Source organism: Falco peregrinus, chromosome 3 (assembly GCF_023634155.1).
Source record: "Falco peregrinus isolate bFalPer1 chromosome 3, bFalPer1.pri, whole genome shotgun sequence".
NCBI classification, from domain to species: Eukaryota; Metazoa; Chordata; class Aves; order Falconiformes; family Falconidae; genus Falco; species Falco peregrinus.
The window spans coordinates 47,996,984-48,014,752 of record NC_073723.1 but is presented as its reverse complement, the minus strand read 5'-3'; the positions used below and the strand labels follow the sequence as shown (position 1 = coordinate 48,014,752).

At 41.5% G+C, this 17,769-nt stretch overlaps 1 protein-coding gene across 4 annotated transcripts in view; it reads right to left on the bottom strand.

Moving 5' to 3' along the window:
- Positions 1 to 457: 457 nt before the first annotated feature.
- Positions 458 to 17,769, bottom strand: part of PLAG1 (PLAG1 zinc finger) — a 52,716-nt gene continuing 35,404 nt past the window's right edge. For 3 of the 4 annotated variants that reach the window (XM_013301888.3, XM_027791437.2, XM_027791438.2), the window contains 3 exons: positions 11,461 to 11,560; positions 7,251 to 7,609; positions 458 to 6,651 (listed from right to left, as the gene is read on the bottom strand). In XM_013301888.3, coding sequence (XP_013157342.1) covers positions 5,388 to 6,651; positions 7,251 to 7,492 — 1,506 coding nt within the window. In that variant the 5' untranslated portion in view covers positions 7,493 to 7,609; positions 11,461 to 11,560 and the 3' untranslated portion in view covers positions 458 to 5,387. The remainder of the gene's footprint in view (positions 6,652 to 7,250; positions 7,610 to 11,460; positions 11,561 to 17,769) is intronic. The other variant, XM_055800071.1, reaches the window with a different exon arrangement.

Below are 17,769 nucleotides of genomic sequence, written 5' to 3'. Positions count from 1 at the left end.
TACTCTGTCTAGCGCATGCTGCACCCTTACAGTATATCCTACAAAATGTAACAATCGATGTAAATGACTTACATTAATCTGAAATGACGGAGAATCACTCACCTACATCTCCTCAATGAGCAGTCCCACTATGGAAACCCCAAACTCACCTTCCAGTGTCTCACAGCTCTTCAAAGTGCAACTGGATGGCAAACTCAATTGCTTCCTTCAGATCTGTCTTGTCACAGACACAGTAGCATCATCCAGTTTGTTCCTTGGTGAAATCATAAAATGCAGATACTTATGCTTTAAGATTTTCTGGAAAACTGACATTTTACCAGTCATAAATTAGAAAAGACAGTTATACCTTTGCAAACTCAGAATAACTACACCCAGGAAAACTGGATGTATTCTGTAATTACTTATCATAACCACAAACATGCAGATAAAGATTATCTATTGAAATGCCAGGCATAAGTTATTCATTAACTAAAACCATTCTGTAATTTTATTGATATATTTTGTGGAGTTCACATATTTTTGTACAGCAAACATAACACTGTAGGCCACAAGAAGCTGCAGCACTATTGTTTAATAGCAGCAAGGTATATTTTATAATCAGGGTATGTGGACAATAAATAATCTGTTTCTTTGGATGTGAATGTTTAAAATGAAGTTCTGCTGCAGCTTCATAATGTGATTGCTATTTTACAGAGCTTATACACAAAAATATATATGCAATCTTTTTGTCTATATTTTATACAAATACAACAGTAGTTTGTGAATACATTTTAAAGTACATATACATGATAAGCAACTCAATTTCCCATATCACAGGATAGCAAATTTTAAATGCAAGAAACATATACAAATTCAGTCTGGAATGCAGGGTTTTCTGTGTTCTTTTTTTTCTCTATTTTTGACTCAAAACTTTTATCATTAAAACATTTTAGCATACAAGTTCAAACAATTTTTCCACTAGCTAAAAATATAATTTCAGCAATCCAAGTCAGGTTTGGGTGTGTCATCATTCCCCAATCTTACTTTTCCCAGTTTTCATCTAAATTCCAAGGCTTTTAGTAATATATAGTATGTTCTTCACTCCACACCATATAAAAAGCCCACATTTAATTTTAACTAGCCATCACCTATTTTTGTGAACAAGAGCTGGGCTTGTCAGCGTTTAAATTTGCATGTCCAAAATTTTACTTTTGCAAGTGCATATGAATACATTGTGGTGTTGCACAAAGTTCATTAATGACAAATTAAGTCACAGTATAAAAATATATCATACAACTATAGGTCTAGTATAGTCCTTTTTTCTATGGGTAAAAATACATCTGAATGAGACAGGGAGGTTTGTAGCACCATGAGAGGAGTTGTATCCCAAGTTACATTAGCAGCATGATCCAATATAACAATATTGCAGGAGTGTTTCTGAGGAGATAAACATTCACTCTGGTTCAACTGTACCACTGAAGCTTATACTGAAAAGTGTTTACATATGATTAGCAATAGTTCTGTGTCACTTCCAGGGCTAGATAACTGTTATCAAAAGACACTGCCTTCCAACAAAAGTAAGACACCCTTATTGCATAAAAGCTTTGGGCCTATCCAAACACATTTTGAACTACTGTGGCGTTATTTGTACGTTGAGCGTGATGCTAAGTAGGCTGTGGTTTTAACTGTACACTGGGAGGATGCAGGATGGGCAGCTAAGCCTATACGGTTTACTACACACCAGACAGGTATGTTTATTTCAGAGGCTTATCTATAGACTGAGAAGACTACAGGATGAGCTGCTAAACCAGTGTATGAGACAGACATAACGAAGGATGCAATCCTGCCCCCTTGACCTTTACGGATGCAGGATCAGGCCCTAAGTTAACTTCAGACAGCAGCATAGCGGTGATAGGATATGATAAAAATATATCTGCATCAAATACTGCATGTTAAACATTTTTGCCATAGTTTACCATCCAGAACTCCAGAGGACACAGTTTATAATTACTGAAGACAAACTCCTAATTTTTTTTGACTGGTATTCAAAATGGCAGTAGAAGACAGTGTAGTTTGAAACATGTAAACCTAGTAAAAACCATTGTAAAACCCTTAAGAAAGACACACTGGTTCTGTGCAATATAGCAAATTGATAAGAAAACACTGTAAAAATGTACCTGTTTAAAATTAGAATGTCTACCATTTTGTACACAAAGCATTATACCAAAGGCCTACATATATGTAATCTAATGGCACTTGAAACAAATTATAATAAAAGGTTTTATAATAAAAAGCATAACCTGTAAGAAATTTTCTTAAAAGGTTTAGGTTTTCTTTTTGAAAGTGCTATATCTTGTAATATGTGTAACATAGAGGTTGACCAAGCTTTATTTTAAAAAATATTGGCCTATAATACAAGTTTAGCTCACTAGGCAAATGATCCTGAAAATATGTACTCTTAACATTCATTATTAGCTTAATAAAGCAATCAGCTCTGGCTCATGTTTCAGTCAGTATATGGTTTTTAAAAACCGCTACTGCCAAATTAACAATAAATCACTCTATTCCACAATTTACTACTAAATAAAGCACAAGCAACAAGTACACAAAAATATATATATTTAAAAAAAACCCAACAACCTTACTAGAAGTTTAGAAGTTGCACAAAGAGTGGTGCATGATCAGCCAGCCCTCCCCCCTCCCACCAAGAATCCATCTGAAATCAAGAAAACAGGGTTTAAAAACCAGCAGTTTAGTAGTGGCCAATATTGACTCTGCCTAAGTGATATTCAAAAGCACTCCGGTGGTGGTAGTATTGCTTACAGTGTCAGTCTGCTTCCATGTTACTGTACATCCTAGTTCAGTGGCAAACACACTCAGTGCAGCCACCCACTGAAACCCTAACTGAATGAGGTTCAATATCTTGTCTGAGGTCCCTATTTCTCAAGTGAAATGTATGTCTTAACTCCGAAGTGAAATGTCAATCCCTTTTCAGGAAGCTAAGGCACGAACAAAGTAGTAAGGATTCTGGTTACGCCCTAAGAAATGGATGTTGGCAAAGTGTCTGTTGGGTTTTGGTTTTTTAATGAAGTCTAAGTGGCAACTGAGACTGATAAACAGTCGCTATGGACTAGAAACCTGTGTGCCAGAGGCTGCCCGGGACGAACAGTGCTGCCCGGCCAGGCTGCTGGGCCAGCTGCAGGATGCTGAGCACTCACAACTTTCCTCTACTGCAGCGGGAGTTGCAGGTGCTTGGCTCCACATGGGACATAACCCACTGGAGGAATTAAGTCCATTTATCATCATCTCAGATTGATTTAAAGGATTGAGAATAAACCCGAGTTCTTCCTAGACACGTTATGGTTGCTGATTTAAACTAGAGTTACATTCGGTTGCGTTCACCTTGTGCTCTGTTCATCTGTGGTTTTCTTTCCTTTCAAAAGGTGAAGAAGAAAAAAAAGCAATATTGAACAAATCATTCAACTAAAGATGTAAGTAAGCGAGCAATCTGTTTCACAGAAACCAGAGGAAGCAGTCATGAAGCAGAGCTCAAAGCCCCCTTTGAGATAACGTGCTCCTAAATCCAAAATTTAGGAGTAGTTGGCAGAATTTCAAAAGGTATTTTCCTTATTAATACATCCTTATTTTAATGCCTTTGGAACACAAACACATTTATAAAAATGTTATCTTTCAGTAATAAAATTTAAATACACATATGTATAAAATAGTAAAACTACACCTGCATATTGCTCCTAGAATTAAAAAAAAAGTAGGAGCTACTGATAAAACATCTGGAGCATGAGCTCCTTAAATGGGAGCAACTTTTGTTTCTGTGAAGTATATTTAGTTTAACCACTTAAAACCTTGTACGAATCCTCATTATTGTTTGAGAGATACTAATGTACTTGATTTCTATTTTTTAATTCCTTGTACAAAAATGACAAGGAAAAGAATTATTGTTGAATTACAGCAAAACTAGTTTGCTTTCATGCATCACAGGGCTGGGTTTTTTTTTTTTTTTTTTTCCTCTTTTGGTTATTAGGGGTTGGGGAATAGAATATATTGCATTAGGTAAAAGTGGTGTAAGCAATATGCTTTTACTTCACTCCTAAGAGTCCTGTCTTTAAATCTTGGCAATGGGCAAAAAGTCCCTAACCAAGTACCCAGGTGTAGAAAGTATGATTAACATCTAACTTGTTGCTTAGGAGGACATAACACACCATGTAACACAACTGGAAAGATCATTCCAATAAAAAAAAAATCAAACAAAAACTGGTATTTGCAAATTTACATTCACTCTCTGACTGCACACTAGTTTTGAACTGAAAATAGATACACACTTTCTGGCTGGACTTGATCCACCCTTTGGCGGTGGCAGCTGGGAGAAGACTGATGCCTACAAATGTGAATACGCTATTGGAAGATTCCTATGCAGTACTCTTTCTATGCTACTAAAGAGAAAAAACAGCAAGTTAAGAATTAAAACAAAAACTGCGACAAAATAGTCTGCATGACTACATTACAACACTTTTATATTTCAAGATCAGCCATTAATTTTGCCTGTTTCCCTCTACCAGAGTCATGAAAGCACAACAACACAGTTCCAAATTCAACTTGAAACATTTGTCATTTAGGCAAGCAGATTCTCTGTTGAAATTCTATTCAGCCATGATTTTAGAGAATGAAACTATATTTTTTCTTCCATTATCCATAACAGGCCACAAAAATTTAAGCCAGAAAATGGCAAAATTCGTAACACCTTTTATAATGACTTCAATACAAGTCAAAATGCTATATATATGTACATGTGTATATATGCACTTCTATATATAGACACACAAGTTTTCAGAAAAATCTGAATTCTATATTTATTTAAAAAATTTAGATTTGTCATTAGAGAACAGATCAGATGTGTCACCATTTGGGAAGAGGATTTGTCTGGAAACAGACTGGAGATTTTTTTCCCCAAATCTTCAGGAATCTTTGTGATACATATTTTAACTGGATTCTTTGCAAACAGTAAAATCTATTAAAAGGTAAAAGTGGTAGTTCTACCACTGACATCAATAAAACAGAACAGCTGGTATGGTTGAAAAAGTTTTAAAAAAGGGGTCAGTGTTGAGAGTTTGCTTGGGATGACTTTCTACCAAACATTTAAAATGTGTCAATTGGCAGTGAAAATGAAAACCATACAATGAGACTGTTTAAAAAAAACCAAAGTAAACACAGCTGAGAATAAACACTTTCAAAACATTTTAAAAAAGTTAATTTAAATTTCTTACTGGCTTCATGAGATTGGTACTGTACAAAAGCAGAGAATTTATAATGTCTTATAGTAGGCACTAAGTTAAAAATGGTCACCTAAGGCATTTCTACAAATAGACAGTAACAAGCCAGCTTTGTACATCCTATTGGAAAGCTTGATGAAATCGCGGTAGGGTGGTGGTTGTGCTTAGACTGCTTGTGAAAGCTGCTGACAATGAGTGCAGAGACCCAAGACCTATACTATTGCTAGGATCTTGTGGATCCTGGGTTTGTGGTGGAAGCTGAGTCATAGAAGAATGTGCCTCCTCTTGCGTGTAACTCATTCCGAGGTTTCCCACTGAAACAGAAGGATTATAGGGAGGGCCATTTACAGGTATGAAGTTGAACAGCTGAGAAAAGTCCAATGATGGGGTGTTTAGAGGTTCACTAATAGGAACGGAGCCCTTGGAAAGGGAAACCTCCCCAGACCCATCATCTAGCGGCCCTACTTGTGGATCCAGCCCTAGTTTTGATGAAGATGCTTGAGAATCTTGGGATGAAGAAGGCATACCACTTTGCAACTCCATTAAGTAACTTTCGATTTCCCCTTTCAATGGCTGTTCTTTTTCAGGCATAGAAATTGCGTATGAGGTAGTACCGAGCGGATATTTCAATGATAGCTGGTGAGAAGGGTGGACAGACTCCATATCTATTGGACAAGGCATTCCCAATGGTAACGATGTGGCAACCATTTGGTGTGCAGATGCAGAACTCTGCATGGACTGAATCTGAGTGTTGTAGAGATTTAATTGCAAAGTGTTTGTAAATGGCTTTGATGTCAGTTCACTGGAAGGTAAAGACATCACTGGAAGCAGCTCATCCTTAATAGGCACAGAAACATTGCAGGTAAAGGGATCTAGAAGGTCCATTGGCTCTGTTTTGACCTTCAGAAGTTCCTGGTTGTGACTTTTCTTCATGTGGCGCGTGAGGTGATCCTTCCGCCCAAATCTCTGTGCACAGTACTGACAGAGGAAGTCCTTTCTTCCAGTGTGCACTACCATGTGTCTACGGACATCCTTTCGGGTGTAGAACCGACGATCACAGTGTTCACACTGATGTTTTTTCTCCTTCACTCCACCCGATGACTTGCCTGCATGAGTTTTTAGGTGCTCCAGCAGCACTCCTGTGCTTTCAAAAGTCTGCAAACATACCTTACAGGTGAGGTCACCGCTTGTTGCAGCATGCAAAGCCAGGTGACGTTTGAACCCAAGCTTGGTATTGTAGTTCTTTCCACATTCTTCACACTTAAAGGCCTCTTTGTTGGGATTGTGTGTATGTAGGTGATTCTTTAGGTGATCTTTTCGGTGAAACATTTTCTCACAATAATTACACTTGTGGGTTTTCTCAGGAGAATGAGTAGCCATATGCCTTTAAACACAGATATATTCTGTAAGTAATTATTTTGATCAAAAAACACACGTGCTCATTTTTTAATGGCAGCTAAATACTACACTAAGGGGTGCTTTGCAACAGAACCTTTTAACTGAAAGCATGACACTACAAAGACAGTTCAACAAATTTAAATATAGCAAAACGTGAGCCATTTTTCTTAAATTGACACTTTAGTTTTGGTGGGTTTTAGCTATTGTAACAGGGGTATATGGGCAAGTATGAAAGTATTCGTGTAAAAGTCCATAGCCAAAAAATTTTCAGTCCATACTCTTTTTCTTGTGACAATTCCTTATACAAATGAAAATTCTACGCTCATTAAAAAGAAACAAAACAAAACAACAAACAAACAAACAAACAGAAAACAAAAGCAGAAAACAAATTAAGAAACAAAATCAAAGACATTAGCTTGAAAACTTAGGTAATTTAGAATTCTAGAAACAATCCAATGGATACTTTAATTAACACATCCTCTCTGCAATCAGCTGAAGGTGTACACAAATATATACTTTTACACGGCTTAACATGGCCAACATAAAATAGATAATATAATCTGAAAGATAAATAGAGTTTAATACCTTAGTAATTTGTACTTAGAAACAAAGGCCTTGGTGCAGTCTTGTTGTGTGCACTTGTAGGGCCTCTCTCCTGTGTGAGAGTATGAGTGAACCTTTAATTTCTCAACACTGTTAAAGGCCTTGTCACACAGTTGGCAAGGAAAGTTTTTTCTTGGTTTGGTTTCACCACGCTTACGTTTCCCTGAAGGGACTTTCTGGGTATCTCTTACTTCTGACAAATCACCAGGAATGACAGTGGCCATCGCAGCCTAAACCAGGCCTTCTTGTTGGACACTTGGGAATTGCCCAACTCCACTAAATGATTTAGCTTTAGATGGCTTCTCAAGTTTCATGTGGTCGTAAAAGAAAGCAAAAGGGGACTGGAAAAAAAAAATAAGAAACAACTAGTTTGTAACTAAACTTAGATTTTGAAGTTTACTTGCTATGTGATGCTTCTGAATAAAACTTAAAAATAAAATTAGGTTCAGCTGGTCTGATGTAATACCTGCAGGTTTCTTTACACTATTTGCTGCAACTCTTAAAACGCATTGCTCAGGATGAACAGATCCACATTTGCCCTGAGATCACACCTCACAACCTTCCCCTCAAGCACTGATGGAGAACAGCAAAGTTTCTGTCAGATTATGGGAGGCATCAGGCAAAGGGCCCACCTACCCAAGCGGCTTTCGGCAGCTTCGGATTTCAAAGGAATTACAGCCGTGCCTGCGGTGTTTGCACAGACACATGCACACACGCACACATGCACACACACGGTTATCAAAGTGAAAATCTGTAAGCCTCGAAATGTTTGAAAACCTGCACGAAAAGCAGCAGTACCCATGCTGACAGACTCGGGGGGCAAAGCTCCTGTTCTCGGGCATACCTCCTCACTGTCCTTACCTGCACATCTGCGCATCTACTCTCACAACATGTACACATTGCCAATGATTGCTAACGCCAGGTGAAATTCTCCTGTAAACTTACCCTCTGCTAACAGAGACAACGTATTAACAGCAGAAATCCCACGGATTAGGGATAGGTTAGATAGATTAGGGTTTTAACAGCCCAGTGCTGGAGACCCCCACCCTCCTCATGCTATCCTTCAAGTTGCAGGGGCGGCAAGTGTTCAGGTTTGGGCTAGCTCAGGACGGAGGCTCTTAGTCCAGCTGGGACACTGCAAACCACCAGCTAAACCGGCACCTTTCAGCTAGAGGAGGTGCGTGATGCTCATGTCTGACTTGCTGACTGACTCGGGTGAACAGCTTTAAGTTCATCATCTGGTAACGTGTAGTAGCAACTGGGCACCTGCCATGACAGGGCACTCAACAGCCCTCCTTTGTCAGGGGTAGCTGACAGCTTTTTTTCATCATTGGCACACAATTGCTACTACAGATACCAAAATTTAGTGCTACCCGTTGTGGCAAGGGCCGAGTGCAAGGTCTGTGGCAGCAGGGGCAAGGAGGAGGATGGTGGGAGGATGGCACTCAATGAGAGCGTTTGGCAGGGCCAGACAGCCCCAAAATTTGGCCTTTCTCCCTCAAAAGTGCCCCCACCCACCCCCAGCCCTGGTGTGGCTGCTCGCAGCTGCCGTCCGCTCCGGCCTGCGCCAGGGCAGCTGCGTGAGAGGCAGCTGGGCCGGGCGGCAGCGAGGCCGGGGCAGTGGCCTGGCCGGGCTGGGGGGCTCAGCGGCCGGCCGCCCCCACGGCCCCCAGCAGCAGCACAGGGGAAGCCAGCAGCTGCTGGGACAGGTGGAGCCGGGCAGCCGGGAGCCAGGCAGGGAGCACCAGGCTGCAGCTGCTCCAGCCTAACGCCACCTCCCCGATAAACAAAACGGACTCTTCCCCGCTGCCTGTGAGGGAAGGCCGGAGAGCTTGGAGGCGGCCTGGGCCCTGCCTCAGCTGTCCCCTCTCCCCGGCCGAGGCTCAGCAGACGGAGGGAGCCAACCACTCCAGAGGGGAGCGGAGAGCAGTGCCCAGGTGCGATGGGGCCAACACTAAATGGTCTTTGCGAGAGCCCCAGCGTGGTCCTGGAAGAAAGCAAGGAGGAAGGACAGCTGGTGTTCTTCTTAATACATGGCAGGACAGGAGGGCTGGGAGGGCAGGGAAGGGAGATGGGAATGTGCCTCTTTGTTTGCATTTTGTGAAATCTTCAGACTGACATCTCCATTTGAAACATGTACACAGAGTATGCTTTCGTCTATGCCTTTTCCTCCCCTGTTCCCATAACTTCTCCCTTGTCTTTACAAGAGGAGAGAAGTCCTGGCTCACCAAGATGGAAATCTGCTGCCTTTCAACCCTAAAGCCCTCCAGCGGCAGGTCAAACTATGCTACATTCTTTAAGCAAGAAGTTTTGTAAGACCTTTACTCCCCCAGATTTTATATGGAACCATTAACCTCTTTAAGGTGTTTCTTTAAGGACTACTAAGATTTCAGATTTGTCTTGGACTCATTCCCACTCATGGGACGAAGCCTGGACACATCAGTTCCAGGAGTGGGAACATGCACAGGTCTTCAAAGGGTCAGCTTAATTTTATTTTCTGTCTGCTAATCAACTATCTAGTTCATAAGTGGAAAAATGAAACAGTTATTTGGAGACTCAGGAGCAACAATTTTCTGCAATAAAAATAAATGAAGACCAGTTCCGAAGCCTTCAGTGAAGCCACCAATGTAATCAAAAGGAGGGTCTGATTCACATCGAAGTTGTGATACCTTTGTGGATTGAAAGATTTTTTTCAACATATGCTTTCATCAGAATCTGGTAATAAAATTAATTTTGCTTTCCTGTAAATGAATACACTGGTCTTCTGCGCTTATTGGCCTGAATATAGAATGAAATCTTGCTTTAGCCTAATCTCTCCTGACAAATGAAGTTCATGGCGGGGGGTGGTGGTGGGTGGTGAATCCAACCTGATCTACACTTACATAGGGTATATCTATACCACACAGGCACCTACGTGAGACCTGCCACACAGAGCTGACAGTGTAGCAGCTGTGGCCCTCAATGCACAGCTAGGGCACCTAAGGTCTCAATGGAGTAACAAAGGGCTACGAGCCCTTTCACCTTGCCACCAAATCCACACCTAGCATGAGACAGGGCAGGCAGCATTAGCAGCAAAGGGCAAGGGAACTGCCTCCACAGCCTGCTGCAAGGGAGTGGAATTTGACCATGCTGGGTCCAGAGCTCAGCAGCAAGTGGTCTCTGTGCCCAGCCAGTGGGTAAGGGAAGCAGGCACAGCTGGCAGGATAGAGAGCAGGAGAGGGAGGGACAACAGCCAGAACTAGGGTGAGGCTGTGGGGCCAGAGAGGTGCAGGGAGCACTGCACAGGGGTTGGGAATATCTGAGGACAATGAGTATAGGGATGAGCTGGTAACACTGGGGGCAGATGGGGAGGAATTGAACGTGCATCAGGCTGGGGAGGTGCAAGATATTAGGTCATGCAGAAGGACAATATGCAGGGTTTGATGCGAGGCCAAAAGCAGTGTTTGTTGTGGAACAGCACAGGAGACTTAACTGTTAAATTAACAACTCTGATGACTTCTCACTCCTTTTCTCGATGCAAAGATCACACCTCAGGCTGGAGGCCATCCTATATTCAGGCCAATATAACATTACTGTTATCTTCTCCAAAACTTGAGGTAACCTAGCTACTGTAACAGAAGTAACCTGGAACATTCACACAGATGAAGAATTCAGGTTTTGTTCTTCTATGATCAAAAGTAATTAAGCTGACTTTGAACTGTGTTTAAGTGTCCTTAAAAATGTATCATTAGAACAAATATAGTGTGGATCCAATCTTGACAATGACAGTGTTTTATTAAAAACCATGTATGCACTATTATCTCAGTACCATTTCTCAACAGATGAGGCAATTAAGAACTTCAGTATTGATCTCTGAATAGCACATAACCACGTTCTTTTTTTTTTTTTTTTTTTCTTTTGTGGATATATAGACTGAGCAATGGAGATAAAACTTTAAAAAACACTGATCCTCAAATATTACACTTTCCAAAGACCAGCTGAAAGAATTTTATGAGTAATATTGCCTGTTTGTGTCTCAACATATTATCACTTAAAATCCTCATTCTTACTGGTGCTTTCACAACTGCAGGATGAATGATTATATGCAGTATCAAATATAACAAACACATTACACAAAAGCTCATATATAATACTATTTTTAAAGAAGCATATACTTAAAGCAGGATTAAAGCAGCTTCTGTTCAATGCACACCTGATGTTTGCCCACTAAAGTCCTCAGATTTTGGTCTTAACCAGTTCCGCTGACTCTTCTTGGAGGAAACCAGAATCCAGTACTTCCCATTTTTACTGGTCTGAAAAACAAAAGGAAGAATAGACTAGATTCCAGCGAAACCAGCATATTCAGAAAGGCTGGGATGCGGCAAGACCGGGGTCGGAAAGAATCGGAAAGGAAAAGTTAAAAGGGACAGATCCAACCCATGCACAGAACATTATGTACTGTTAATTATAAACTGTAGGAATCAATCGTTCTTGCATTATCAGTAGCGATTATGCACTTCAATTTGCAATATACTTACATAATTTCAACTAACGCTACACTGGACAGTAACACATAAAGAGATGAAATTAGACAAAAGTAAAGGAGTTTTCAATAAAGTTAAAAACAAAACAAAAAGAATCCACAGACCACAAATAGTTTAGATATAACAGCAAAACACGTAAAATGCTGGGCCCAGACTCGAGTTTCTTACTCAGAAAGGACTGAATAAGAGAAGATTTCTGGATTAGGCCCAACTTTACTAGAACCTAATGCCTTCATTCTGCTTAATTATACAGGAAATAGCAGCTTAAAAGGTGACCTGCAAAGGAAAATAAAATTAATGTAAAAAAAATAATAAAGCCTCTTAATGAAATACATGCTACAGGTAAATCCTGATAGAGGGCAAGTCTAGGTGTGCCTGAGCAAATCCAGAGGGCCTTTCTGGAATTTCCCTTATATCTCCCTCTTCCCTGCCACCATCCTTCTGTAAATGTGCAGCATGTCTTCCTTTTCTTGCTAGAAGGCCTCCTGGATGACACAGGTATACACAAAAAACATGTCCAGCACCTCATTGTAATGGGGAGGTTTATCCCCTTCAGCTCTTCCAGATATGCAAGGGCGAAGCCCTATACAAAGCACATACCCCCACGTGGCACAGCAGGCTGAAGGTATTTGGCAGGAGCCCCGGAGAAATGTAATATTTCCCCCCACACAAACCATTTTCCCATCTCACTTCCCATTCACTCCAGCAAAGTATTCTTCCTCTGTGGTATCAAGTTCAGCTTCGCACAGCCCCAGCCTCCTCTGCTGGTAAGCACAAACGTGAGCAAGCTGGTGTCCTTGAACATCTATTACAGGCAAAAGTGCTTCAGAGCAACTGACTGAAGCTCTCTGACAGCTGAGGAGCACTAATTTGGGACTTTGTATATACACGCAGGAGAAACAGCTCCTGTGCTCAAAGAAACGCTTTGTTTTCAACTAATGAGCAAGAGAGGGGGCACAATCCTCACCTCCTCTTTTGGAGGTCCCCAAACCTCCTTGTTTCAGGGAGAAAATGCTGACTCCTCACTCCCTCTCCCAGCAAGGCTCTTGTAACTTAGTTACCCTGTGAGGCCTATCTCAATATCTTCCACTATTGCAGCAGAAAGGAAGAGCTGTTATTATCCAGGTGTTTCTACTAATGTAGCTCACAGTAAGCAGACAATATTTAAGACAGCCACATAAATGTAATGGACTAAGTCCTCATGGACTTGGTCCCTCCACTATTGGTATTTACAGGCTATTTCCTGTTCGGACCCCACCCCCCAAATTCTACCTAAAATATTATAACACCCATTCAACAGTATTCAACGTTTCCTCTTAAATGTTTGTGGTACTCAGTTCTCACCACACATCTAAAATCACTCCAGCAAAAAGCAGATGCCCTCAAAGACAGGCCATTAGGGGCATGAAAAGACTATTGTATCAGGGGAAACTGAAGCAACTGGAATGAGTAAATAAGCAAGATAAACACCAGATGCAGGTAAAATGCTGAAGAGAATGAAGGAGAAAGGTCAGGTACTCTCATTCATTACCTTATGAATATAGCAAAATCACAGTGCAGTGGATCCAGATGAGGGCAATGCTACACCTACAATTAGCTGAGATTTCAACTTCTACAAGACCATTACCAAGCAAAGAGCTTAACAACATACATACAAAAGGGGGTTAATTTGAATTAATAATGAAAACATCTGCTACATTTGACAGGATTAAGTGAAAACAAAAAATAAAATAATTCTTATGCTTTGCAACAATAAATCAGCTATTGGATAAAAGATGTTTTCTTATGCACACAATACAAAAGTTGTCCATGATAATGCTGATTTTTAGACCAACTTTCTCAGAAGTTTTTGGTGCTAGAAAAATCTCTGAGGCAGAATACTGGACAAAGATGTACCATTCTCCTAATTGCTTATAGTTATAACGTTACTAAAATTTTTTCTCTGCTAGATGAGTTAGGAACATTTTTTTAATGAATAACAAAGCTCAAATTATTCTCTACATGAAGTAGAGAAGCATCACATTGCAAAAAGCACTGTCACATGCACATGCCCAAAACCTACTTGGGAACTAGCAATAAAATACAACTTCTATAATCTGTCAGATTATCATTCTTAGAATTTATCAGATCTTCCAGTATCCATGAAACACTAATTTTGCTAATACTCAGAGAATTCCAGGCTAGACAACACTTGAATTTCTACCACCTAAGGAGTCAAAAAGGTCCCAAACCCTAAACTAAATCACTTATTCCTGGTTTTAATATTAAAAAAGAGTAACATATTTTGTTCGAAACTTGCAGTTCATCTTTAAAAATTTGAAAAAACAGTGCACTTGAAAATGCTTTTAAACATTATTTGATATCTGAAGTAAAAGGATAATGAAGACATGAATACAAACAATAACCCTCCTACTCCTAACTTGCATGTCTTACTTTTCTTAAGAGTGTTCAAGCACAGAGCAGGAAAACACCAGTTTCATGGTTATTTGCTTTTAAAATAAGTGAGCAATAATGAGAACACATATTGAGAACACAGTATCTGTCATTGCGCCTTGTATACAGAACAGTGAATCTAGCTTCAGTTCCTGAAATTAATCCATTTTAAACCAGAGGAAGGCTCCCAGAAACATTAGAGTCATAATAATGCTGGAACTGATTACAGATTTAATAGTATCACAGAGTCATCCTAGGTTTTAAATATTTCTTTAAGGAAACAAAATGAAAAGCGGTTACTTACCCTATGGAAACTGTGATTCTTTAAGAAGTGCTGTCCACACAGATCCCAGGTAAGCATGTACTCACATGAGCAGGATCAAGTTCTCTGAAGACAGTAATGTCCATCCAGGCTGTGCCTGTGAACCCCCCCAACTGCTACCGGCCGTGGCACAAGGCAACGGGCTCCCGAACAGTGCCACGCACATCATCGCACCACCTAACGCGGTCTGCAGCAGTGGCAGCTCCCAGTCCTGCTCTTCACTCACGCTGTGGGGCCAGAGCCATCACACGCGTCACTGCCATCAACGTGCTGCTCTGGGAAACAGCAGCCTCCCTCTTCAGTGGCTGCCGTAGCCCTGCTGCTCCCAAACCTGCGCTCCTGTCTCAGGGTTTTAGATGATGATGTGAAGGAGCTGGCCAGGTTTGCTGTGGCTGATGAAAGGAAGCAGAGCCATGGGAGAGAAATATGTGGGCAAGAGCTGATGTCCTAGCTGCGAATGAAGTGTGAAGATGGGAAAGCTGAAACAGACTGGCATCCTGGTTTGGAAAGAAGGAGGATGCACACGTGCAGCCCAAGGAAGCCAGGAACTGCTGCTGCTCAGGGTCATGATGGAGCAAACTAAGCTCAGGATGCCCCAGTCTGACCTCTCAGGTTTGCCAACAGTAAAGACTCTTTCAGAGCGAAGGACAACAGACCACTTGTGGTGCCTTTATGGAGAACATTCCTGGAAGAGCCACAATTACTGTAGCATAAGTAATCATTTTCCTTCTTTTCTGTATCAGGTGGCTAAAAAAAGTACTGACAGAGGAAACCTTCTCTGCCTGAGCAGTCAGGGATAGCTGGAGGAGCTGAGCTGGAGGAAGCATCAGCCAGAGACAGCCAACGTAGCCACTTATTGTGGCTCAGAAGAGCCAAAGTGACATTCAGACAGCACCTCCGCTACAGAGCGGCAGGAGTGAACTACAAATCTCACCACATCTGCCCCTCTCAGCCAGGGCTGTTAAAATTGCATAAATGTCACCAGGGTTCCTGAAGATGAAGGAATCTACCCCTGGGTTAATGCAACCAAAAAGGAAGCACGATTTAGCTTCCTTCTGCCTTCCTTGTGCTGCGGGCTTACACACAAGCCTCTCTCCAGGCAGTTCAGTTTGTGGAGGTACAGATTTAACCTCCTTCCTTCAGACACCTCTGCTGGGACAGTTGTTGGAAGGGGCTGAGGGCATAGTGGCAAAGTGCCTGCACTGCTCCAGGACAGCACGCTGGGACCTGCAGCTCTGCAAGGCTCAGCCATCCTTCCTGGATCATCAAGGATCAACTTGCCTACTACACACTTGCATGGACCTCAGAGTGAGCGGTAGGTCTGACAGACTTTGTAGAAAAATGCTAGAATTTTTGCAGTCAAAGCCTCATCTCAGAGTAGCTGCAGGTAGCAGAAGGTCTAGCTGCCAACCCGGGACTTCCAGAGGTCCCTCTTACAGAGAATTAACTTTCAGTAAGGGAGGATCTCAGCTGGAGAAGTTAATCACATCAATGGAAACAGTCAAGCAGGTAAGAAAAATCCACGCTTAACTGGTGAAGATGCTGAAGTATCAATGACTTCAGGGGTGCCTTTCTCCATGTTGAATTAAAATCAGTCTTCTGACTAATGGAGGGGTCTACAACTGTTTGTTCTTGGCAGGCCACTTGATCTGCATTTATTTGAACAGCATGTCACTCTTTCAAGGAGACAACCAGTGAAGCTTGTTCACCTTTGCCCACATTTAGAAGGAGAATGCTGTCTTTGGTAGGAAGATGCTGATTCTCCCTCATTTGTTCTTGGCTGAATGGAGCTGCAAGAGGAAGGGGGCAACAAAAGGAGGTATCTCTGTGGCCCGAGTTCTCCTACATCTGGAAGCTCAAGCTGAGTCTTTGGTGCTGGAGGACAAGAAGGAGAAAGAATGGGCATTGCTGGGGTGAGCCAGAAGATAGGTTTGACCAGGGAGCCTGCCCAGGCCAGAAGGGGCTTGCACCTGCATTGTCACAAAGTCATACTTCATTTAATTTTCTGCCTGTTTCATTGTGTAGTTTGGAAGAGATTTATACGGCAAGCAACACGTATGCACATGGCACGACTGCTGATAAACACTGCGCTGCCGAACAGCAGGAGGGACAGATCTCAGCCCCTGGAGCCCTGCCTCTGGCCACCGTGGCCGTTCATACAGCAGGCAGCGACAGGGAGAGCCAACAGCAACACTGCCTGACAGCAGCCAGGGATCGGTGGGGTCCTGCAGCTCCTGTTCTCTCAGGAACTGATGGAAAAATGTGAAAAGGCAAAGGGGTCCACGCTGAGGCCCCGGCAGGACAAGATGGCACTGAGAGGTGGGTGAAGCCACTTGGCCTTTTGCATTTTGGAACAATAATTATTATTGTAAATTATATTGTAAAGTTATTGTAAATAGCCACTCAAAGATGTAGGCACTGGCCCTACCACACAGCACTGTTTCATATAAGGGGAGTGCATGCACACATATGCAAACTAATCACAAAAGAACAGGTAGTTTGTTGGTTTTCTTTTTTTCTTTTTTTCTTTTTTTTTTTTTTTTTTAAATATAGACAAGGCTGTATTTATCTTATCTTGAACTTCAGGACTTCTCCTTATAGCAGGCAGCTGAGTTCAGAGAAATCCTTCTCCACGGATTCAGGCACTAGCCTACTGTACAGAGGGGTGGCCGAGGGAGTGTGGCAGAACAGCAGCGAGAGTGTGCACAGGCTGCAGGAAGACACCACCAAATCCAGGCATGCAGCAGGAGAATTGCTTGTGAAAGCTGCTGCAGGAAAATGAAATTTTGTGGGCAAAACAGTGGAAGTATCTATATCCAGCAATCTTAGGTATAAACATATGAATGATTTAAGAGGTAATAACACACAAGACTTCATCCCTCAGGAAAACAGCCTAACAGCTAGAACATAATGAATTAACATAAGCACTGAAACTAAAACCAGGCAACCATTGTAGTCTACTGTTAGTGACATCACATTAATAATATCTTATATATTATGTGTGCAAAACAACAATTATGCTGCAAAGAGTATTATATAGAAGGTAGAAAAATACAAGAATTAAGATATTTCATCAATTGAAAAATTTAATTATGTCTTTGTTGGGGTTTTTTGGGAAAATTTCCACAGAGAAACCTACTGAAATTGCATAAAGTTGAGCTGGAAGAAAACCTGATCCTTTCAAACTAGTGTGAAATATGGGTAGCAAAACAAATGCATCGAC